Source organism: Triturus cristatus, chromosome 8 (assembly GCF_964204655.1).
Source record: "Triturus cristatus chromosome 8, aTriCri1.1, whole genome shotgun sequence".
NCBI lineage: Eukaryota > Metazoa > Chordata > Amphibia > Caudata > Salamandridae > Triturus > Triturus cristatus.
Window position 1 is genome coordinate 866068595 of NC_140591.1, and position 17970 is coordinate 866086564.

Genomic DNA, 17970 nt, shown 5'->3' on the forward strand with positions numbered 1-17970 from the left:
CTATGCCAATGCTTGTTGTTAAATGGTGTAAATCCGTTCAGCAGTTCCCGAGTAATAAAAAAAAATAAAAAGAGGTCGGAAAATGAATTTCACGTAGGAAAATTTAGACACGGCTACAGCTCGAATTGCTGAACGGAATTACACCAAACTTGGCAAAAAGGTAGGTTCAGAAAGCGCCGTTTTTTAAAATGGTGTAAATCCATTCAGTAGTTGCTGAGAAAATCAAAAAATAAAGGTTAGGGTATATAGAGGCGTGGTGGATCCGCGGACCCTCCCGACCACGAGCTTTATTCTAATTGGCTGTCAACACTCCAAACCAGGAAGTGTTGGCAGCCATCTTGTGACTCGGTAGAACTGAGTCACAAGAAAACAGAAAAACAAACGCGTAAAACAATAAAAGGGGGCAGGGTAGAAACACCCTGACTCCCTAGGCCTGCTTAGGGGGTCCCACCGTGACCCAAAAAAGCATTTAAAAAAATAAATAAATCTGCAAAAGTCGCGGAGGATCCGCGGATCCTGCAGCGAAAATTGAAAAAACAATGTTTTTAAAATGGGTGGGGGGGGCTCGAGCCCCCCACACGCCCCAGGGACCGCCACCTCCCTGAGGCTCTAACTATGTAAATTCGGGGGACCACCACCTCCACGGGGCTTTGTCAATGTTGGGAGGGGGGCCCTTGATGGCCCTGGGGACCACCACCCCCCAGGGCCGGCTCCTGCAGTGTCGTATTCATTTTCCCTAATGCCCTCGTGGTATCGACATCTGTTTGCCGTATTATTTCGCATTGTACCTGGTTACCGTTTTCTTGTTTAAGCCCTTGTTCTACTTTTTTGTGCTCCTTGTGCTGTTTATTTTCAGCAGTTTGGTATACTTGTATCTGTTTTGACATTTAGGTGTTTTTACCTACCTAACTGGATAACAGCCACTCCTGTTGCTTCCTGCGGGGGGTGTTATACATATCTTGCCATTGCACCCTTCGGGTAGCTGTTGTGTGTGCTGTTTTTTTCAGTTCCACTGGGAGACCAGTTCCCTTGATTGTTTGGTTCCATGTCTTGGTATCCTTACTTCACAGGAGGCTAGGTTTCCCTTTCTTTCCTGTATCTTTCCTCGCTCCTCGTCGGTGGAGATACTGTTCTCTCCCTCACAACTCTGTATGCCACTCCCACCTTTTGTGCCGTTGTTTTTCTATGGGAGAGGTTACAGCTCCTAAAAGGACCCTTGCCCCTTATAGGAACTATTCCCCCCTATTCTTTCTTACTGTTAGGAACAGCACATCGTCGTGGCTTACTGCTCAGTCTACCAAGGCCAAGACTTCCACCTCTGCATTGGCCTGGGGTGTTCCTGTAAGTGATAGCTGCAGAGCAGCAACACGGACATAACTTCATTATTTTACAAAGCACTACTGCTAGGTCTCCGAAGTGTGAAGGGCCGCCATTTTGCTCCTTTTGGTCTCCAGGACTTCGTGTTATCGTTATCCCTTTATGGCCCATCTCCAAATATGTACAGTTTGTACATTTATTAAGAAGGTGAAGAATCTGTAGGTAGAAATATCCATCTGAAGAAAGTCAATTGCTTTCTATAACATTCTTTCTGGTGAATACTCTATCTACCCTAAGATTTTTCACTGATTCTCTCCCTTTTCCCCATCTTGAAGGACGGCCATTAGCTATTCTATAAGGCCTCAATGTTATTGTTCTTTCTATAGTTGCATAATAAGGTTTCAAGTATTTATTGCACTTCACCATTGTTTATTGATATCGTTTTCATTCTACCACCTCTTGCACTGGAAAAAAATAAACAGAAAACTAATATTGCACAATTGATTCAAGCACTTTGACTCTACTGACATCACCATGATGTTGGTCCCAGCACTGATGTGTAACTTGTGCTCCGTATCATTGTGAGAGAGCTATGAAAAGTTTCCAAACCCAGTCTGTGTCTCGAGCTATTCAGAAGGTAAGGAATATTTAGGCATCCACCAGAAAGAACGTCCCACAAGGTAACTAGCTTTTTCAACAGTGTCCCGTTTTCAGATCCTAGTATTCAAGTGGTGCCAGAGATGCCTTTCATTTTATTCAAACAAATATCCAATATTTCTGCCCCAAGCATTTCAGATCCTATATAGTCTTGTAGTCTTGTGCTTTTCAAGGAGTTAAGAAAAGGTTGATTCAGTTGTCATGAAGCACTTTAAGATTGAGATTGGACCTAGTGGTGGATTTTGGGGAAGACCTTGATAATTTCTCCCTGCAGTTTTATGCAATCAAATCCTGTGTGGCAAGATAAATTTGGCAAGTTGCAACTTTGTAGTGTATTTTACTGAGATGTCTACAACTTAAACTAATGTTTGTGCTTCATCATACACCAATGCCACTACCAACTGGGACCATTCCAACATCATGAAGACCACAGATTTATTAGTGGAGAAAAACTAGCTGTAGTTTTATTTTATATTTTGGTAAAACTACTTGTGTCCTTTTGTGATGAAGATTTCACATCATACGTCACACAAGATATTAATGTGATTATACCCTTTCCCAATAAAACACCTTGCAGTCAAATCTTGACCTAGAAAGACATCACATGAAGTGCTCATCTGCTTGTCATGGCTAACGGTCAACCATTCAACTAGCATTCGCCCAACCTACAAACTTACTTTGAAATATTTAGCAGCATAGTTTGGTGACCTATTGCTGAACATCCTGGGGCATGAGTGAGGAGCACCTTGAGCATACATACCTCATGGTGCGATGTTTCTTTCCACTCTGTCATCCCTGTAGTTTAGCCTCCTCGAGAGCCACGAGCATGGGAACTCTCACTTCAAGGTTTGCAAATTCTGGTTGTCCACTTTCCTCTCACTGCTAGCTGGTACCCGCCTGCTTGCAACAAAACTCACACCTGTACTAAACAATATAGGAGAAAACATTGCACACTTCCTCCTGAGTACCTGAAGCCTCTGCCTAAAGCCTTTGTCTGCTCATACTGTAACTGATGTTGGCTGGGTAGGCCGAATTTCACAGGTCCAGACCCTACCTTGAGTCAGTCACTTATCCCATTTATGAGGGTCTTAGACCCCATGGATTAGTGGACCAGGCTGACTACCTTCTACATTCCCAATCGTTCGTCTACAGTTTCTCAGACTTGACCTTGAACCTGACCCCCAACTGCCCATTTTGGCCAGTTTTAAACCGAAGCAGTCTCCCCCTCCCTTAGTTCTGGTCACTCGGTAGGTTTAAACCTCTGCCTCCGATTGCTGCACTTTGCATGCCGGGCACTCGCACATTTTAAGTCAGGCTTTTTTTGTTCTTCTCTGTGAAAACTGATGTTGACTTTATGGTATCTGATTGCATCTTAATATTAAAACTACGTTGAATCTACTTCTAGAAAGAGTGGTGTAATTGTGCTGTTTTCTAGGCATGAGCAGCAGAGGAGCTTGACCAATTCTCCAGTTCAACAATCTCTGCCTTCCGGAGAGCAGTCTAGAACCAGTGCTTTTGCATCTGCCAGTGGATGTAGCCAAGAACTTGAAGGTTTGAATTATTTTTACATTAGCAGGTGAAGGGATGTTTCAGCGCATGAATACATATTATGAACGTTAAATAATTATAGTAAGTGCATGGGGAGAACTGTTTTAGTTGGATATATTGCTTACAACAGTGTCCACCATTTGCATATAATCACAAGTTTTAATATTTCAGGAGGAGGCTGTGACCGTTTCAGATCTAACCTTCGGTGCAGTAAAAGATTTGAAAGATCAGCTGGGGTCTTGATGAAGAGGTTTTTGTGGTTACATTTCCTATTCACCTTTTATGGCACAGTAGAAGATTTTAGATTACAGCCCCTCTCTCTTTTTGGATCTCAGTGCAATGAAAGATTGACAACTAAATTAGAGACTTTGAATTTAGTAGTTCTAGGAAAGAAAAAAAAGATTTGGCCCAGAACCCTTTCCAAAAGGTGCCAATTTATTCAACATTGGGTTTATAACATGAAGTGGAAATTACAGTACCACTTGCAATGCAGTAAGGGAAACGTATAGTCTTTGGTGACCAGTAACCCCAAACACACATGTATGGGTAGGCTATTTCCAAACATCTCCATGAATGTCAAAAGAAACAAAAAAGCAACTGAGTACTTAATATTGTGTAGAATGCATTCAAGATCAGATTCCACTGCTTTCCACTCATTACACCTTAACAGTGTTGAAGCCATTATTCTTGTGCCCGCTTTTATAACAAAAATTTGTTATTTTGAATACAAAAAGGTGGATTGGAAGCTCCAAAACATCAAAGGAACATAAGCTTCTAATAATGGTACTTCTTTCAAAATAAAGATCCTCAAAAAGAATGTTGACCAATCTGGGACCTCAAAGAAACAAACACCTGGATCACAGGGAAAAAAATCAGGATATTGGCTCTTCGTAATATTTTCACTCATATGGCTCAAGTTCTATGTTTGGCTTCCATCAGCTCCAAACTGCTTTTTTTTTTTTTTTTTTAAATCGGTTTTATTGGTAATTTCCTGGGAAGGTCATTGTGACTAGGCGTAGGCACGGGGATCGAGGTTCGTTAGTAAAGAGGACTCGTTAATCTTTTTCTTTTTCTTTATTTGATTTTATGCTTGTGGAAGGGTGCGGGGATAAAAGTAAAGAAAGGCACAGTCTCTATAATGAGGGGATATCCGATCCTGATGGGCAGGAGGATGTTGGATTAGTCTTGCTCCCTCTTTGAACCTTCTCTGCTCTCGACTCCGGGTATGGGGTTTCCCTCAGGTGTTCCTCACGCGTCGTGCAGCGTTTCTCTCGTCTCACTGAGGCCAGGCAGGAACGCCCCAAAATAAAAGAGAAGTATAGGGTCAGTTTCTATACTTCAACTCCTGTCACGGGGCCCAGGGTAGGAAGTGATCGGGGATTGGGATCACCACAGGGACATGTGATATAGTGAGAGGTTATAAGTAGTGCTCGGGGGTGCGGTTATGTCTGCGGAGATACTCTTGCGGTGCTAGCGTTTCTCTTACCGACCCACAAGCGACCACCCAACCCGCTACGCGGTTGCGTACCTGTGATAGCCACACCTCTCCAGAGGTGTGGCTGGGCGATACGCCGAACCGTTGGCCTCCTGGCTCTCTTTCCTCCGGTCTTCGTCCTCGGGTTGCTGTTTGCTTCTCAGGTTCCTCCGCTCCTCGTCTCTCTCCGGTCTCGACTCCTTCTTCCTCCTTCGCTTCCGGGTTTCCCGACTCTCGTGGATCTCCTCCCCTTTTTCTGCTGACGCTGTTCTCGCCGATTGGTTCAGCTTCGTCGTCATCCTCCAAGGGGGCGTCGTCTCGACAAGCAGACGGCCAGTTAAAGGGAACAGCGCGTTTTGGTACATCCTCCGTGAACCAGTGATCTCGGGTGCCTGCCTGTGATAAGGAAGATAGTTTAACGTTTTCAACGGTAGGAGACCACCAGTCCTCGTATTCCCCGGGTTCCATGTGTGGGGGTGGTAGGGGTCTCGGCATGCCCTGGTGACAGTCATGGATACCAATAATGCCTACACTTTAAAAGGTATAGCCTGTATGGCACGTATCTGATTATAGTACAACCATAATTGCTAACTATACATGAACAATAGCAGTCTCAATTCTTTTGTATGCCACCATTATGAACAATTAGTCTAGGTTATTTTAGGATTTAGGATGACTTAAATTTTCTTGCCACAGCTCCCAAATCTTTTGATGTTTCTGGGGACACTACATGCTCGGAAGATAAACTTTTCGCGGCACATACACTTATTCATTCCTTGGAGTCAGTTGGTGATTGGAGGGGGGAAACCTTGGCCTTCCAATTCTGGGAAGTGTCCCACTAGGCCAATATTATGCCTAGGTTAACCAAGGCCTTGAGTTAGTGATTGACTTCTATGCTCTCAAGTAAATGCAATGCAGGTGGCTTTAGATGAAAGCAGGATAATCCATTTTAGGATTCTCAAGAGGGAATCAAAAATCTAGATCCAAATATCCTTGAATAAACTGGCATTCCACACCATGTAAAAGAAGGTACTATTGTGGAATTTACTCATCATGCATTTTAAGGAGTAGTCCTGGCCCATCTACCAGAGTCCTCATCTGGAATAATAATCTTTTTGAAGGTACTTAAATTGTATGAGTTGGTAACAAGAGGAAATTGCCATCTCTTTGGGTTGTAGTGTGTTGTGCCAATCTTCATGAGTCATCTGTCAGTATCTTCCTCCCACGCCTCACAGAGGGTCTTTCATACAGTTTGGCAGACAGGTTCCTCTGTCACAATGTGACTGACAACCTGTCCACCCTTTTACAAATGCCATAGTTTATTATGCACACTGGTAGACAGGACATCCGCCACATTTGTGACAGAGTGGTCAGTTTGGATTTAAGACTCAAGTGGGGTGAAGTACACTGTTTCAACTGCCTCTAATATAAAAAGCAGTAGCATGTTCAGACTTCAGGTATCAGTAGAAGTGAGATCTATGAAGGTCTTATTCGATTTGTAAATCCGTAAAATATCGGAGGTGGTTTTGAGAGGTTACGTCATTGAGCTGAGCAATCCAGATATTACCCTTTCGCTCTCAGGGGATCTCCATTGGTCATCGTTATCACTGAATAGTCCCACGCATGTGCGGGGATCCCGGATCAGTACATTTAATATTACATTTTGCGTAGTGCCTTTGCCTTACTGAAAGGCCTGGAGGAACTTTTTTGTAGCTTTAAGGCAGCTTATATTGCCAATTACATTAATTTACATAAAAAATGGAAGAACAACCATACATGACTTAAAACTCTCTAAATATAAAGAAAAAAAAGTTATAAAAACATTCTTCACAAACCCTTTTTATTCTCTTTTAAAGTGAATACAATTTAAGGATAGGGCAATGTAACGATGTGGGCTGCAGCTTTGTAAGTCATAGAACACTTAGCCTTTAAGGATATCTTTACCTCCAGTGTCCCATCATGCTTTGTTGGTGGCAGTTGACTCAGTTCTTTTTTCTGGTTTCTGCTGGCAGGATCCTGGAGCACAGAGCTCAGCCTTTAAAGGCTTTTTTTCATTAAATTTGCTTCAAAACCAGTTAAAAAGTGGCATTTTTTGGACTTTCCTGACAGGAAATATTTTTCTTATTCCTCAAAATGCCATCAATTTTTGCAAAATGCCCAGAATGTGGCAGAAAAATGGCAAACCTAGACCGAACTCGATCTTTTTCCTTTGTTTGACAGATAGTCGTCACTGCAAACCCTCTCCTGGTGCACCTTGAGAGAGAGTGAGAAGATTTGCCTACATGGCCAGGAGGAGCAGTGAAAAAGGAAAAAGATTCCCTGGCTTGAGAGACATCTGAGGGGTGAGGAGAGGCTGCTCCCTCTGCCTGTTCTCCTGTCACCCTCTGAGGACTCCCGCAGGAGAGATATAAAAAGAGAATACATGGTGTGACACAACATCCCCATTCGATGTCAATGGCGTTGATGTTGAGAAGAGGTACAGCACCTAACTGTTCACCATCAAGGGCTGGTTCGATGTCAAGGACACACGTCGTAGATGAGGAGGAGATCGTCCATGTTGAGGTATTAGTCGACTGTGCGGAATACTTCAACATTAAGACACCATTGTGCTCTGGAGAAGACGATTGCGGAGTGGTTTACGCAATTGAAAGGGCACTGGCTACCCTCTGAATCAGATCCTGCGTACTGTAGAGCCAACGCTACTTCTAGACTGGCTTGTCCAGTTATAATACTGGATTCAACTTCACAACCTGTGAAGCCACCACAACCTCCTCAGGCACCTCCTCCACCACAACTGTTAATTCCAGCAGTATTTCCAGCAGTAATACCACTTGCCATGCCTTCTCGACCACCGCAATCACCTGCACAAGTGGCACCTTCGCCAAGGCACTCCAGATCTTGATCCCGACACACCAGACCTTACCATAGGTGTCTTTTAAGGTCGAGGTGCCACCGTCATACCTATCGCGCAAGATCACCTAATTAATCTTGTTCACAAAGAAAGTGTTAGAAATTTAGTTTTTGTTTGGCAGAGGTATCCACCCTGTCCATGCAGGAACCACAGTCCTTGTCAGGATAAGTCACAAGCACACCCTAAATTAACCTGTGCTCACTCTCTGGTAGCTTGGTACAGAACAGTCAGGCTTAACGTAAGAGGCAATGTGTAAAGTATTTGTGCAACACTTCAAACAGTAAAACAGTGAAAACACCACACAAAAGATTCCACACCAGTTTATAAACATAGAGCTTAATTTAATAAATAAGACAAGACTAAAATGACAAACATCCAATAAGTAGAACATGAGATGATTTTTTAAAGAAAGAACTGTAAAATAGAGCTTAGAAGCAATAAGTGCCTATTTGGGATATCTAGATACGCTGGACCAAGGCAAAGTCGAAGGTTCAGGCTGACTGCACTGGAGCACAGACTGGATACAGGGATCCACTTGGGGCTGCTGGAAAAAAGTGCCTTGATCCAGGTCTGCCTTGATGTCGAGGAAGATGCAGGGTGTAGCAAGGCGATGCGTTGGTTCTGATCCCACAACACAGGTAGATGCGCTGTTGTTTTCTTTGCAAAGTCGGCAATGTGTCAGTTCTGACGGTGGTGCGCTGGTTCCGAATGCAATGCGTCTGTTCTGTCTGTATAGCAGAGGATGCGTCGATTCAGAGGGTGATGCACTAGTTCCGAAGGCGATGTGCTGGGTCCGCTTCATGCAGCGATGAGGATCCGCTGGGTCTAATCCACACAAAGGCGAAGATGTGCCAGTTGTGATCCTCAAAACGTCTACAATGCGCCGGTTCCATTGTGGATGTGTAAGTTGGCTGAATGAGCACATTAGACGTCACTTCCAAGGGTCCAAGACTAGGGTGGCACCACTTGGCAGGGCAGACTCACAGATGGCAGAGTCCAGGTGCAGATGCAGGTAAGGGGGAAGTCTTTTGTGTCCCTGAGACATCAAATCAGGAGGCAAGCCCTTGGAGTCCCTCTGGGTATAAGTGATGAAGTCCCAGACCTTCTCACCCAGGCATGGGGGACAGCAGGTAGCATGACAACACAGCTAGGCAGGTGTCCAGCAAAGCAGCAGTCCAGCTGAGTAGCAGTCCTTTAGCAGCACAGCAAGTCTTCCTGGTAAAATCTACACGGGTCCAGAAGTGTACTGGAGTGGTCCTGTTAAAGGTTCTGTACTTATACCCAGATGTGCCTTTGAACTGTGAGAGCCTGCAAAGAAAGGTCTTTGAAGTGCACTGAAGTGCTCCCTTCCTGCTCTGGCTCCAAACTCCCTACAGAGGGTATGCAGCCCTTTATGTGGGTAAAGTACACAGCCTATTCAGGTGTAAATGTGAGGCTCTGTCCAGCTCCTCCCTCCCATCCTACCCAGGGTGGCCCAATAGGATCGTTGTATTTATTATTATCTGTACAATTAATTAAAATCATTACAGTAAAAGTGATCAACATGTTACGGCTAAACAAATAGTTAAAAACTGTTTGTAAGAAAAATGTTAAAGAATTTTTGATAAAAGGATTTGCCGTCCCTCCCCAATTCCACCACAATCTGTCTTCCCCAGAGTTTGTTTATGGTGGCGTGGCTTTGGTGGCAATCCAGAATCCCGCGTTGTTCTGTGAGGATGGGCAGCATTATAAAGCTGTGACTCATTACCATTGACCTCTAATCCAGTATCCTGTGAGGCGCTTTCCTAGAGGGGATGCTGGAAGTGCAAAAAAGCATCAATGCACGATCAAGACCACCTCAACAGTCTTTCGCTGGATTTATAATGTACTTCTCCAGAGTTTTATTTCGTTCATTTGCCGTTTTTAAGGCAGTCCTGATGTGATGGATAAGTTTCCCCAGTCTTGTCAGGGTCGTCATGCTGGACTTGGAAAAGCCCATTGCTGACTTCGCTACAGGATTTTATTCCTTTGATGGTACAAATCGGGCGCAATAGTCGCCTTCGTTCATTGATGAGATTGGGGCAGCAGCATAAAAGTTGCAGCCACGATTCCCTCTTATATGGGCAGAGTCTACAGTATGTGGTTTCCCCCCTTCGGGCCCATGCGGGGTTAAAGTACACGATGCCTAAGGTGAATAATCTTGTGGACAGAATTTTACTTCGGGCTGGTAGAGTGAGAGCGTCACTTAGGTAAGCCTGGGCTTTGCCTGCCGTGTAAGAACTATTCAGCGGGTCGAAGTGTGGACTTGAACGGAGGGATTTACAGTCCAGGTCAAATGAGATTTCACTCACTTGTTCATTTATGGCTCTTTTCCATGTGTTCATAGGTATTTCCGGCCTCGATATGCTCTCTTCCACTATAGTCAATGTTTTGATCGCTTTATCAAGGGCGATGTGCCAGAGCGTACATGGCTCTTCAAAGATATATCATAGTTGGTGTTTTAGTGTGTTAGATGGGGCCCTTAAAATCCTGAGATAGAGTTTTATCAGGTCCCCCTGGCACATCAAGTCTGGCCTCGCCACACTTAGCTCCAGCCTTAGCCTTACGTTCCTTGCTGACCTTGGAATTTGAAACACTGTTTTATATGCTTTAGATTGTGCTAAATTTAATCAAGTGTGATGTGACCCGGGAAATGCCTGGTGGCCATAGCTGATTGCTGGTAGAAGTTTCACTTTTAAAACTTTCAGTATTGGACCGACAGTTGGGCTGATTAGGTGGTGCTTTAGTTGCTTGAGTAGATGTGTGACCCTATTAGCCTTGGTGTTCTGGTGTTTCAAGTGGGCATTCGCTTTAGCCCGTTCCGTCAGCCAGACCCCTATGTAATTGTGTGACTCCGCCGTCTTAATTTGCAAGTTGCCCACATGCCATTGTGCTTTCTCTTTCTGATGGTAGGTCCCAAAGATGACGACCTGGGTCTTTCCTTGGTGTACTGAGAGGTTATTGATGTTGTTGAAGCGATTTAGTGCAGTTAGGGCTTTTTGTAGGCCCACCTTTGTGTGATCCATTATGGCTGTGTCGTCTGCGTATTGAAGCACCGGCAGCCTCATGTTTCCTAGTCTTGGTGTTACTAGGCTAGCTCCTTTTAGGGCGTCCCCCCAGATCCGCCGTGTATAGATTGAAAAGAATGGGTGCCAGCTCACACCCTTGTTTCAGCCCAGTCTCCGTGATTATTTTCGGGGACACTGTGCTGGCGCTGGTTTTAATTCTTACCCAGGTGTCTTCATACAGCGATCTTATTGCCTTCAGTAGGTTCGGTGGAATGCCCCAGTTTTCTAGCTTCCACCATAGTCTTCCATGAACCACTTTATCGAAGGCTGTGCTGTAATCCACGAAGCAACAGAAAAGTGGAGGGTGGTTCTTCCGGGTGGCCTGGGTGGATAAGTAAGCCAGTGCCAGTACGGTATACATGGTCAATGCCTGTGACCTGAAGCCAGTCTGGTAAGATGGAATAATGCTATTCTCTTCTACCCACCCCTCCAGGTCCCTTAGTAGAAGACGTGCGTAGGCCTTGGCTTCGAGGTCAAGCAGGGCGATAAGCCTGTAATTTGATGGCTTTAAGCGGTCTCCTTTTTTGAAAATAGGCACCAAGATGGAGCCCCTCCAGTAATCGGGAGTTGTTGCTGAATGGAAAGTATGGTTGTATAGAGGAGTTAGCATTGCTGCCCAGAAGTCAGGGGCCTTTTTGAAGACCGGTGCTGGAATTCCATTTGGTCTGGGGGGCTCCATCGTTCTTCATATTCTTGATGATCTTACTGACCATTTGGGGATTTAGCTGGGCTGGTGTATCACAATATGTTTCCGCCGGCGTTCTATTACCCTCAGGCCAGTTACATTGGCTGACGTTCGTATCTCCTGGCATGAAATCTTAAAAAGCTCCAACAAGTCACGTGACATCTTTAGGATAGTAAAAGATCTGTCCCATCCTGAATGTGCTAATAGCAAAATCAAGCCCTCACAGGAACTATGTGACGGTTTGGCCTCCTTCTTCCAGGAAAAGATTACCAAAATAATCGAGGGCATGAAGGATGCCCCCACCTCAATGCAGCGTAATAGCAGCATGGAGAACGGGAAGAAGAGCGAAGGAAAAGAAGGACACTCCATGCCAAAGGCTATCTTGGATAAATTCGAGACTCCGACAGAACAAGAGTTTGCGCATACAGCCCTAAATATAACATCGGGATCCCCACTGGACCCCCTACCTCACAAAATAGTAAAGGAATTTGGGGCGGAACTCTTTCCAGTACTTCGTCAGCTATGCAATCAATCCCTCGACACAGGTATCGTACCGAAAGAATGGAAATTGGCAGGTGTCACCCACCCTACTGAAAAAATCAAACTTGGACCCCAATTGCCATAAGAACTATCGACCTATATCGCTCCTGCCGTATCCAATCAAGATCATGGAACGGCTGGTCAGCAGATCTCTGTCACTCTTCCTGGAAACTAACAACATCCTTGAAGAGGAGCAATTCGGTTTCAGACCAGCCCATGGGACCGAGTCAGCTCTGCTGATGGTCCTGGACAACCTGCGAATGAAGGCGGACAGGGGAGAATCAGCAATCTTAATTTTGCTGGACCTGTCCGCCGCATTCGATACGGTGAGTCATGACATCCTGCTGACAAGGATGAAAAGCTTTGGAGTTGAGGGAGTTGCGCTCGATTGGTTCTGCTCTTATCTGACGGACAGATGGCAGGCAGTAGCACTCCCTCCATACCAGTCTGAGTTTGCTACAGTTCCACACGGGGTCCCACAGGGGTCTGCGATCAGTCCGATCCTTTTTAATGTTTACATGCAACCCCTGATGGGCATCATCAAGGCTCACGGCATTAGCGTGATCAACTATGCGGATGACACGCAGCTGATGATTTCTCTTGATGGTGTTCATGCAGACTCACTCGAGACCTTCCACACCTGCATGCTGGAAATGGCATCCTGGCTAAATAGTAACTCACTGCAGTTCAATAGTGGTAAAACCGAGATAATGCACTGCAAAGTAGGTAGAATTGCTAGAAGCCTGCCTGCTGACTTTTGGCCTCTGGAGTCAGGGGAGCTACTAACTCCAGTAAAATCAGTGCGGAACCTAGGGGTCAGCTTTAATGACAACCTGAGTCTAGAGACCAATGTCAAGCAGGTGAGCAGCTGCTTCACCTTAATGCGAGGCCTTCGAAAGCTGATGCCCCTCCTACCAGCACAGACTAGAGCCACCATAGTCAGGAGCATTATTCTCAGCCGCCTGGACTATTGTAACGCTCTGTTACTGGAATCTCCTGCTTATTTGATTTCCAGACTTCAGAGCATCCAGGCGGCAGCAGCTAAAATGGCACTTTCCCGAGGACGAAGATCCTCCACCACTCTTGCACTGGCTGAACTACACTGGCTGCCCGTGCATCAGAGGATCCTCTTCGAATCTCTATGAACTGTCTTTAAGGCAGTGCATGGGGTAGGCCCCTTACCATTACAAAATAAATTTAAATGGTATGAACCCACTCGGACCCTTCGATCCTCCTCCACTAATCTCATCAGTATACCTAGGATCAGGAAAGCCACCCATGGTGGCAGAGCCTTTAGTATAGCGGCAGCCCATCTCTGGAATAGCCTCCCTATTGCTATTAGGAAAACAGGCGAACTGATGGCATTTCGAAAAAAAGGTAAAGACATGGCTATTCCCCAAAGTTTATTTACCCTAGAAACAAACTGATCACTCATCCTACTCATGATGCACATCTGTCTCAGTTATACTCTCACAGCGCCAGGATGCCCGTAGGGTTGCAGAGCGCTTTACAAATACCATAAATAAATAAAATAAATGTTTAATTGCTAGTCTGGGCCCTCCCCACCGCTGGTCCCTTCTGAACTGACTTTATGAGCAGGGGCAATGTGGGGCCGAGGCTGGGGGCCTGATAGCCTGACACTCTTGGGGAAACCAAGAGGCCGGCAGGGTGGAGCTCACCCGGAGCCGGAGGGCGAATCTGTGGAGCAAAGGAAGCAGGACGTGGCCGACTCGCAACCGGAAGGGTTGATGCAGCAACATGTGGACCAAATCCTCTGAGCTATCACGGACACGAGGGAAGCACTCCAGCAGGACATTGCCCAGGTGTCGCTGGGGTTGGGTCTCCTACGGGCAGATCGTGCGAAGTTGGTCGATCGGGTGAAGCAGGCTGAGACCACTTTGGAGGTCCTAGAACCCGCCCAGAAAGCACTGGATGTTCAGATGGGAGAAGTCACTCGCAGGTTGCAGGTACTGGAGAGGAGGGGCGAAGATGTCGAAGGGCGTAATAGGCGGAACAACATACGGGTGGTGGGCCTCCTGGAAGGAGTGGAGGGGAGCAACATAGTAGACTACCTGGAGCAGTGGGTGCGCACTGAGGTTGCTCCAGAGGGCCTGACACCTTTCTACACCCTGGAGAGAGCACACAGAAGCCTTCCACGTCCCAGACAGAGCAGGAGAGATCGGCGGCACTGCAGGCTGTGACGGAGATATCCAAGGCGAGAGGGACGGTGCTGATGGGAGCGACAAAATCAGAAAAAGGGTCAGCTGGGACTGATTCTGACGGGACAAATACGGGGAGTGTTCCACTGCCACACGTCACACCAAGGACTGCAGATGAGCTAGTTGAAGCCTGAACTTGTGCAGTAATTCATGAGACCAGTAAGGGGGGTTGGTTAGCCCTGCTGTTATTGCCCTTGGGGAGCTAATCGGTGGGGGGGGGGGGGAGTTGTAGTCGTGCTAGCTTTGACAGGGGGGTGTTAACACTGTGCAGTTGTCCATGCCTGGGGACCCTCCCAGAGGTACTGAAGACTCTCATAGTGGGGTTCGGCGTTTCGACTCTGAGGCTGCAGACCGGATCTTCTCGACACCAGGACTGCCCCCTTAGTTTCGCTCTCTGAGTGAATCCCTGGTAGATACCAGAGGGACTGTTGGTGGGTAGTTTGGATGGGTGCTAGCTGTTTAGAACCTGTTTGGAGGAGGGGTGGTTGTGAGTGTTTGGGGGCTGTTTTTGGGGTAGTTAGAGCCACCGGTGTGCCAAAGCGGTGAGTGTAGTTGTGGAAGAGTGACAGTCAACACAATGGGGACATCATCTGAGTTAAAATGCATTACATGGAATGTGCGGGGGATGCATACGATGTTGAGATGCCACAGGGTTCATTCTTATTTGGTGCGTAGGGGAGTGCAAATTGCCTTTCTCCAAAAAACCCATGTAGACCGAACTGAAGGCCAGGCATTACAGTGCAGGTGGAGGGGGCGTTTTTTTTTCTATAACGTACTCTGCTTTTGCCAGGGGTGCACTGATTTGGGTTAGGGTGGGGGTCCCCTTCCAACCAATCCAGCAGATAGTGGATCCTGAGGGGAGGTTTGTGGCTGTCCTGGGGCGTTTGGATGGGCGGGAGGTGACATTATGCAGTGTGTATGCCCCTAATGTGGAACAGGCGGCCTATTTTGCTCGCTTGTCAGGGAAATTAGCACCTTATTTGACCAGTCCAGGTATACTGGGAGGTCCTTTCAACTCTATCACAGATACTGAGATGGATAGGTCGCATCCGCCACTGCCACAGGCACCTTTACATAGGTTCTTGAAACTCTGACGGGATTGGCAAGCTGAGTGGGGGTTGATAGACACATGGCGTGCGCAACACATGGGGGAGCGGGATTATTCTTATTTCTCCGCCCTACATGACTTGCATGTGCGATTGGATGCCATATTGTGCACCCCGGATGTTCATGCGATGGTAAGACATAGTGAGTACCTGGCGAGGATGATATCGGATCACAATCCGCTGATCATGGCGATGCACTGGTCCCGAGGGAGGCCTGCAATTCCAACCTGGCGATTACGCCCAGAGGCCCTGGAGGACCCGGTATTCCATGCGGAGGGCATAGAGCAGTATTTCCTCGAGAATTAGGGTACCGCATCGACCTTGGCCCTGGAGTGGGACGCCTTTAAGGTGGTGGTGCGGGGCTTATGTATTGCTAAGACGGCAGGTGTGCGGAAGACGCTTTTGCAGGATATAGAGAGTGAGGAACTGAGACTGCGTCAGGCCGAAAAAGCCCGCCCTGAAAATCTGGGGGTGCAGGCCGAGGTCTTGGCTGCGAGAGAGGAAGTGGCGGCGCAAGTGGAGAGGTTGCGCTGCTTTGATAATGAAGCGTATTTGGTGCGGGCCCATGCGGCGAGGGATAAGGCGGGCACCCTCCTGGCCTGGTTGGCCAACCCGGCCAGAGGGGTACGCCCATCCTGGCCTTGACCTCCCCTGAGGGAGTACCCGGGTATTCCCAGCAGGGGATTAATGGGATGTTCTTGGGCTACTATAAGGATCTATACAAGAGTAAGCTGCAGGAAACGGGTGATGGGTTAGAGGAACTCTTAGATGAGGTGCGACTGCCGCGCCTTGAAGACGACCAGGCGGATACGCTGGGATGGAAGATTACAGTGGGCGAAATACGTAGTGTGATAAAACATATGACACGCAAAAAAAACCCAGGGACTGATGGCCTACCAATAGAATTTTACTTGACGTACGATGATATCTTGGCCCCCAAGCTGGTGGCGGTTTATCAAGAGACCCGGGACCTGGGGAGGTTGCCCGTTTCCACTCACGAAGCTATCATTATCCCGTTGTTGAAACCGGGAAAAGATCCCTTGACTAGGTCAGCCTATCACCCATTATCAATGTTAACAACTGATTATAAAATATTGAGTAGGATTCTTGCGACCCAGCTCCTTCCCTATATGGCACAAGTGGTCCACACCGACCAGGCGGGCTTTATCTCGAAACGCACTACGGCGACTAATGTGAGACGCCTTTTCCGAATTCTAGGGGAGGATCACAACGAGACCCCCACTGCAGCGGTTCTCTCTGTAGATATCGAAAAGGCTTTCGACAGCCGGGAGTGGCCATACTTGTTCGGTATACTTCATGCGTTCTGGCTTGGGGAATCCTTTGCGGGATGGACAGAAATCCTTTACCGATCGGCGACGGCTCGGGTACGGATGGGGGTGACTATCTCCTCCTCTTGTCTGGTAGAGCGGGGCACGAGGCAGGGCTGCCCGCTCTCTCCGTTATTGTTTGCCTTAGCCATTGAGCCTTTGGCCTCCCATGCCAGGTTGGGGAGGCATTACCCTGGATTGGAACTCTGCGGGGATATGCAGTTTATCTCACTATATGCGGGCAACTTGCTAACTTTTCTAGCAAACACGGAAACAGCCTTGGAGGGGTGCGAGGCACTTGCTTCATGCGTTTGGACGATACTTGGCTGGGGGTGAACTGGGCAAAGACTTGCTTGCTTCGATAGTTCTGTCTGAGGTGAACCCTTCCCAGGTGGCGGGCATTTGCTGGGAACACCGGTGTTTGCCTTATTTAGGCACTCATATTTATCATTCCCCGAAGATTTGCTGGACGGTAATTTGAGTCGGGCCAAAAGAGGCCTTAGGGGTAGCTGTGCATTTTGGAGTACGTTGCCGCTATCGGTGGCAGGCCGAGTGGCGCTCCTGAAGATGGTGGCGCTCCCTCGCTTATTGTATTATTTTTGGATGCTACCAGTCTGGGTGCCGGGTTCTGTGTTCCGACAACTCCGCTCCATAGCTGGGGGGATTCTCTGGGGGGGCCAGCAGATGGCGGGTCGCGATGGCTACAATGATACGTCCGAGAGCCGACGGGGGTATGGCAGTGTCGGATTTTGAGTGGTACTATCTAGCTGCGCAGCTCCAGTGGCTCACTCAAGCTGTGGCTCGGGAGTTCCGTGGCCCAGACGGTCCCGAGGGACGATGGGTCTCACGCCATATCTTATCCTTTATGGTGCTTCAGCAGAAGCTGCGCCCTGAATCGCTTACTAATGAAGAGCGGACACTGAGATTGTGCTGGAACCAGAGACAGCGTCGAGCTGGGATTGCCCGCCCGTACGCCCGGAGATTCCGCTGGGCATGTGTACGGCCCCTCCCGCGTGGCGGGGGACTGGACGGCATTAGCCGAATGGGAGGTGCTGGGGGTTCAGGTGCTGGGAGACCTCTATGAGAACGGAATCCTTTT

General features: G+C 47.4%; 1 protein-coding gene across 2 annotated transcripts in view; it reads left to right on the plus strand.

The window, feature by feature from the left end:
• The window catches only part of SENP7 (SUMO specific peptidase 7), a 991910-nt gene that overhangs the window by 176334 nt on the left and 797606 nt on the right, over positions 1 to 17970 (plus strand). For both annotated transcript variants that reach the window (XM_085622390.1, XM_085622391.1), the window contains exon 5: positions 3410 to 3525. In XM_085622390.1, coding sequence (XP_085478516.1) covers positions 3410 to 3525 — 116 coding nt within the window. The remainder of the gene's footprint in view (positions 1 to 3409; positions 3526 to 17970) is intronic.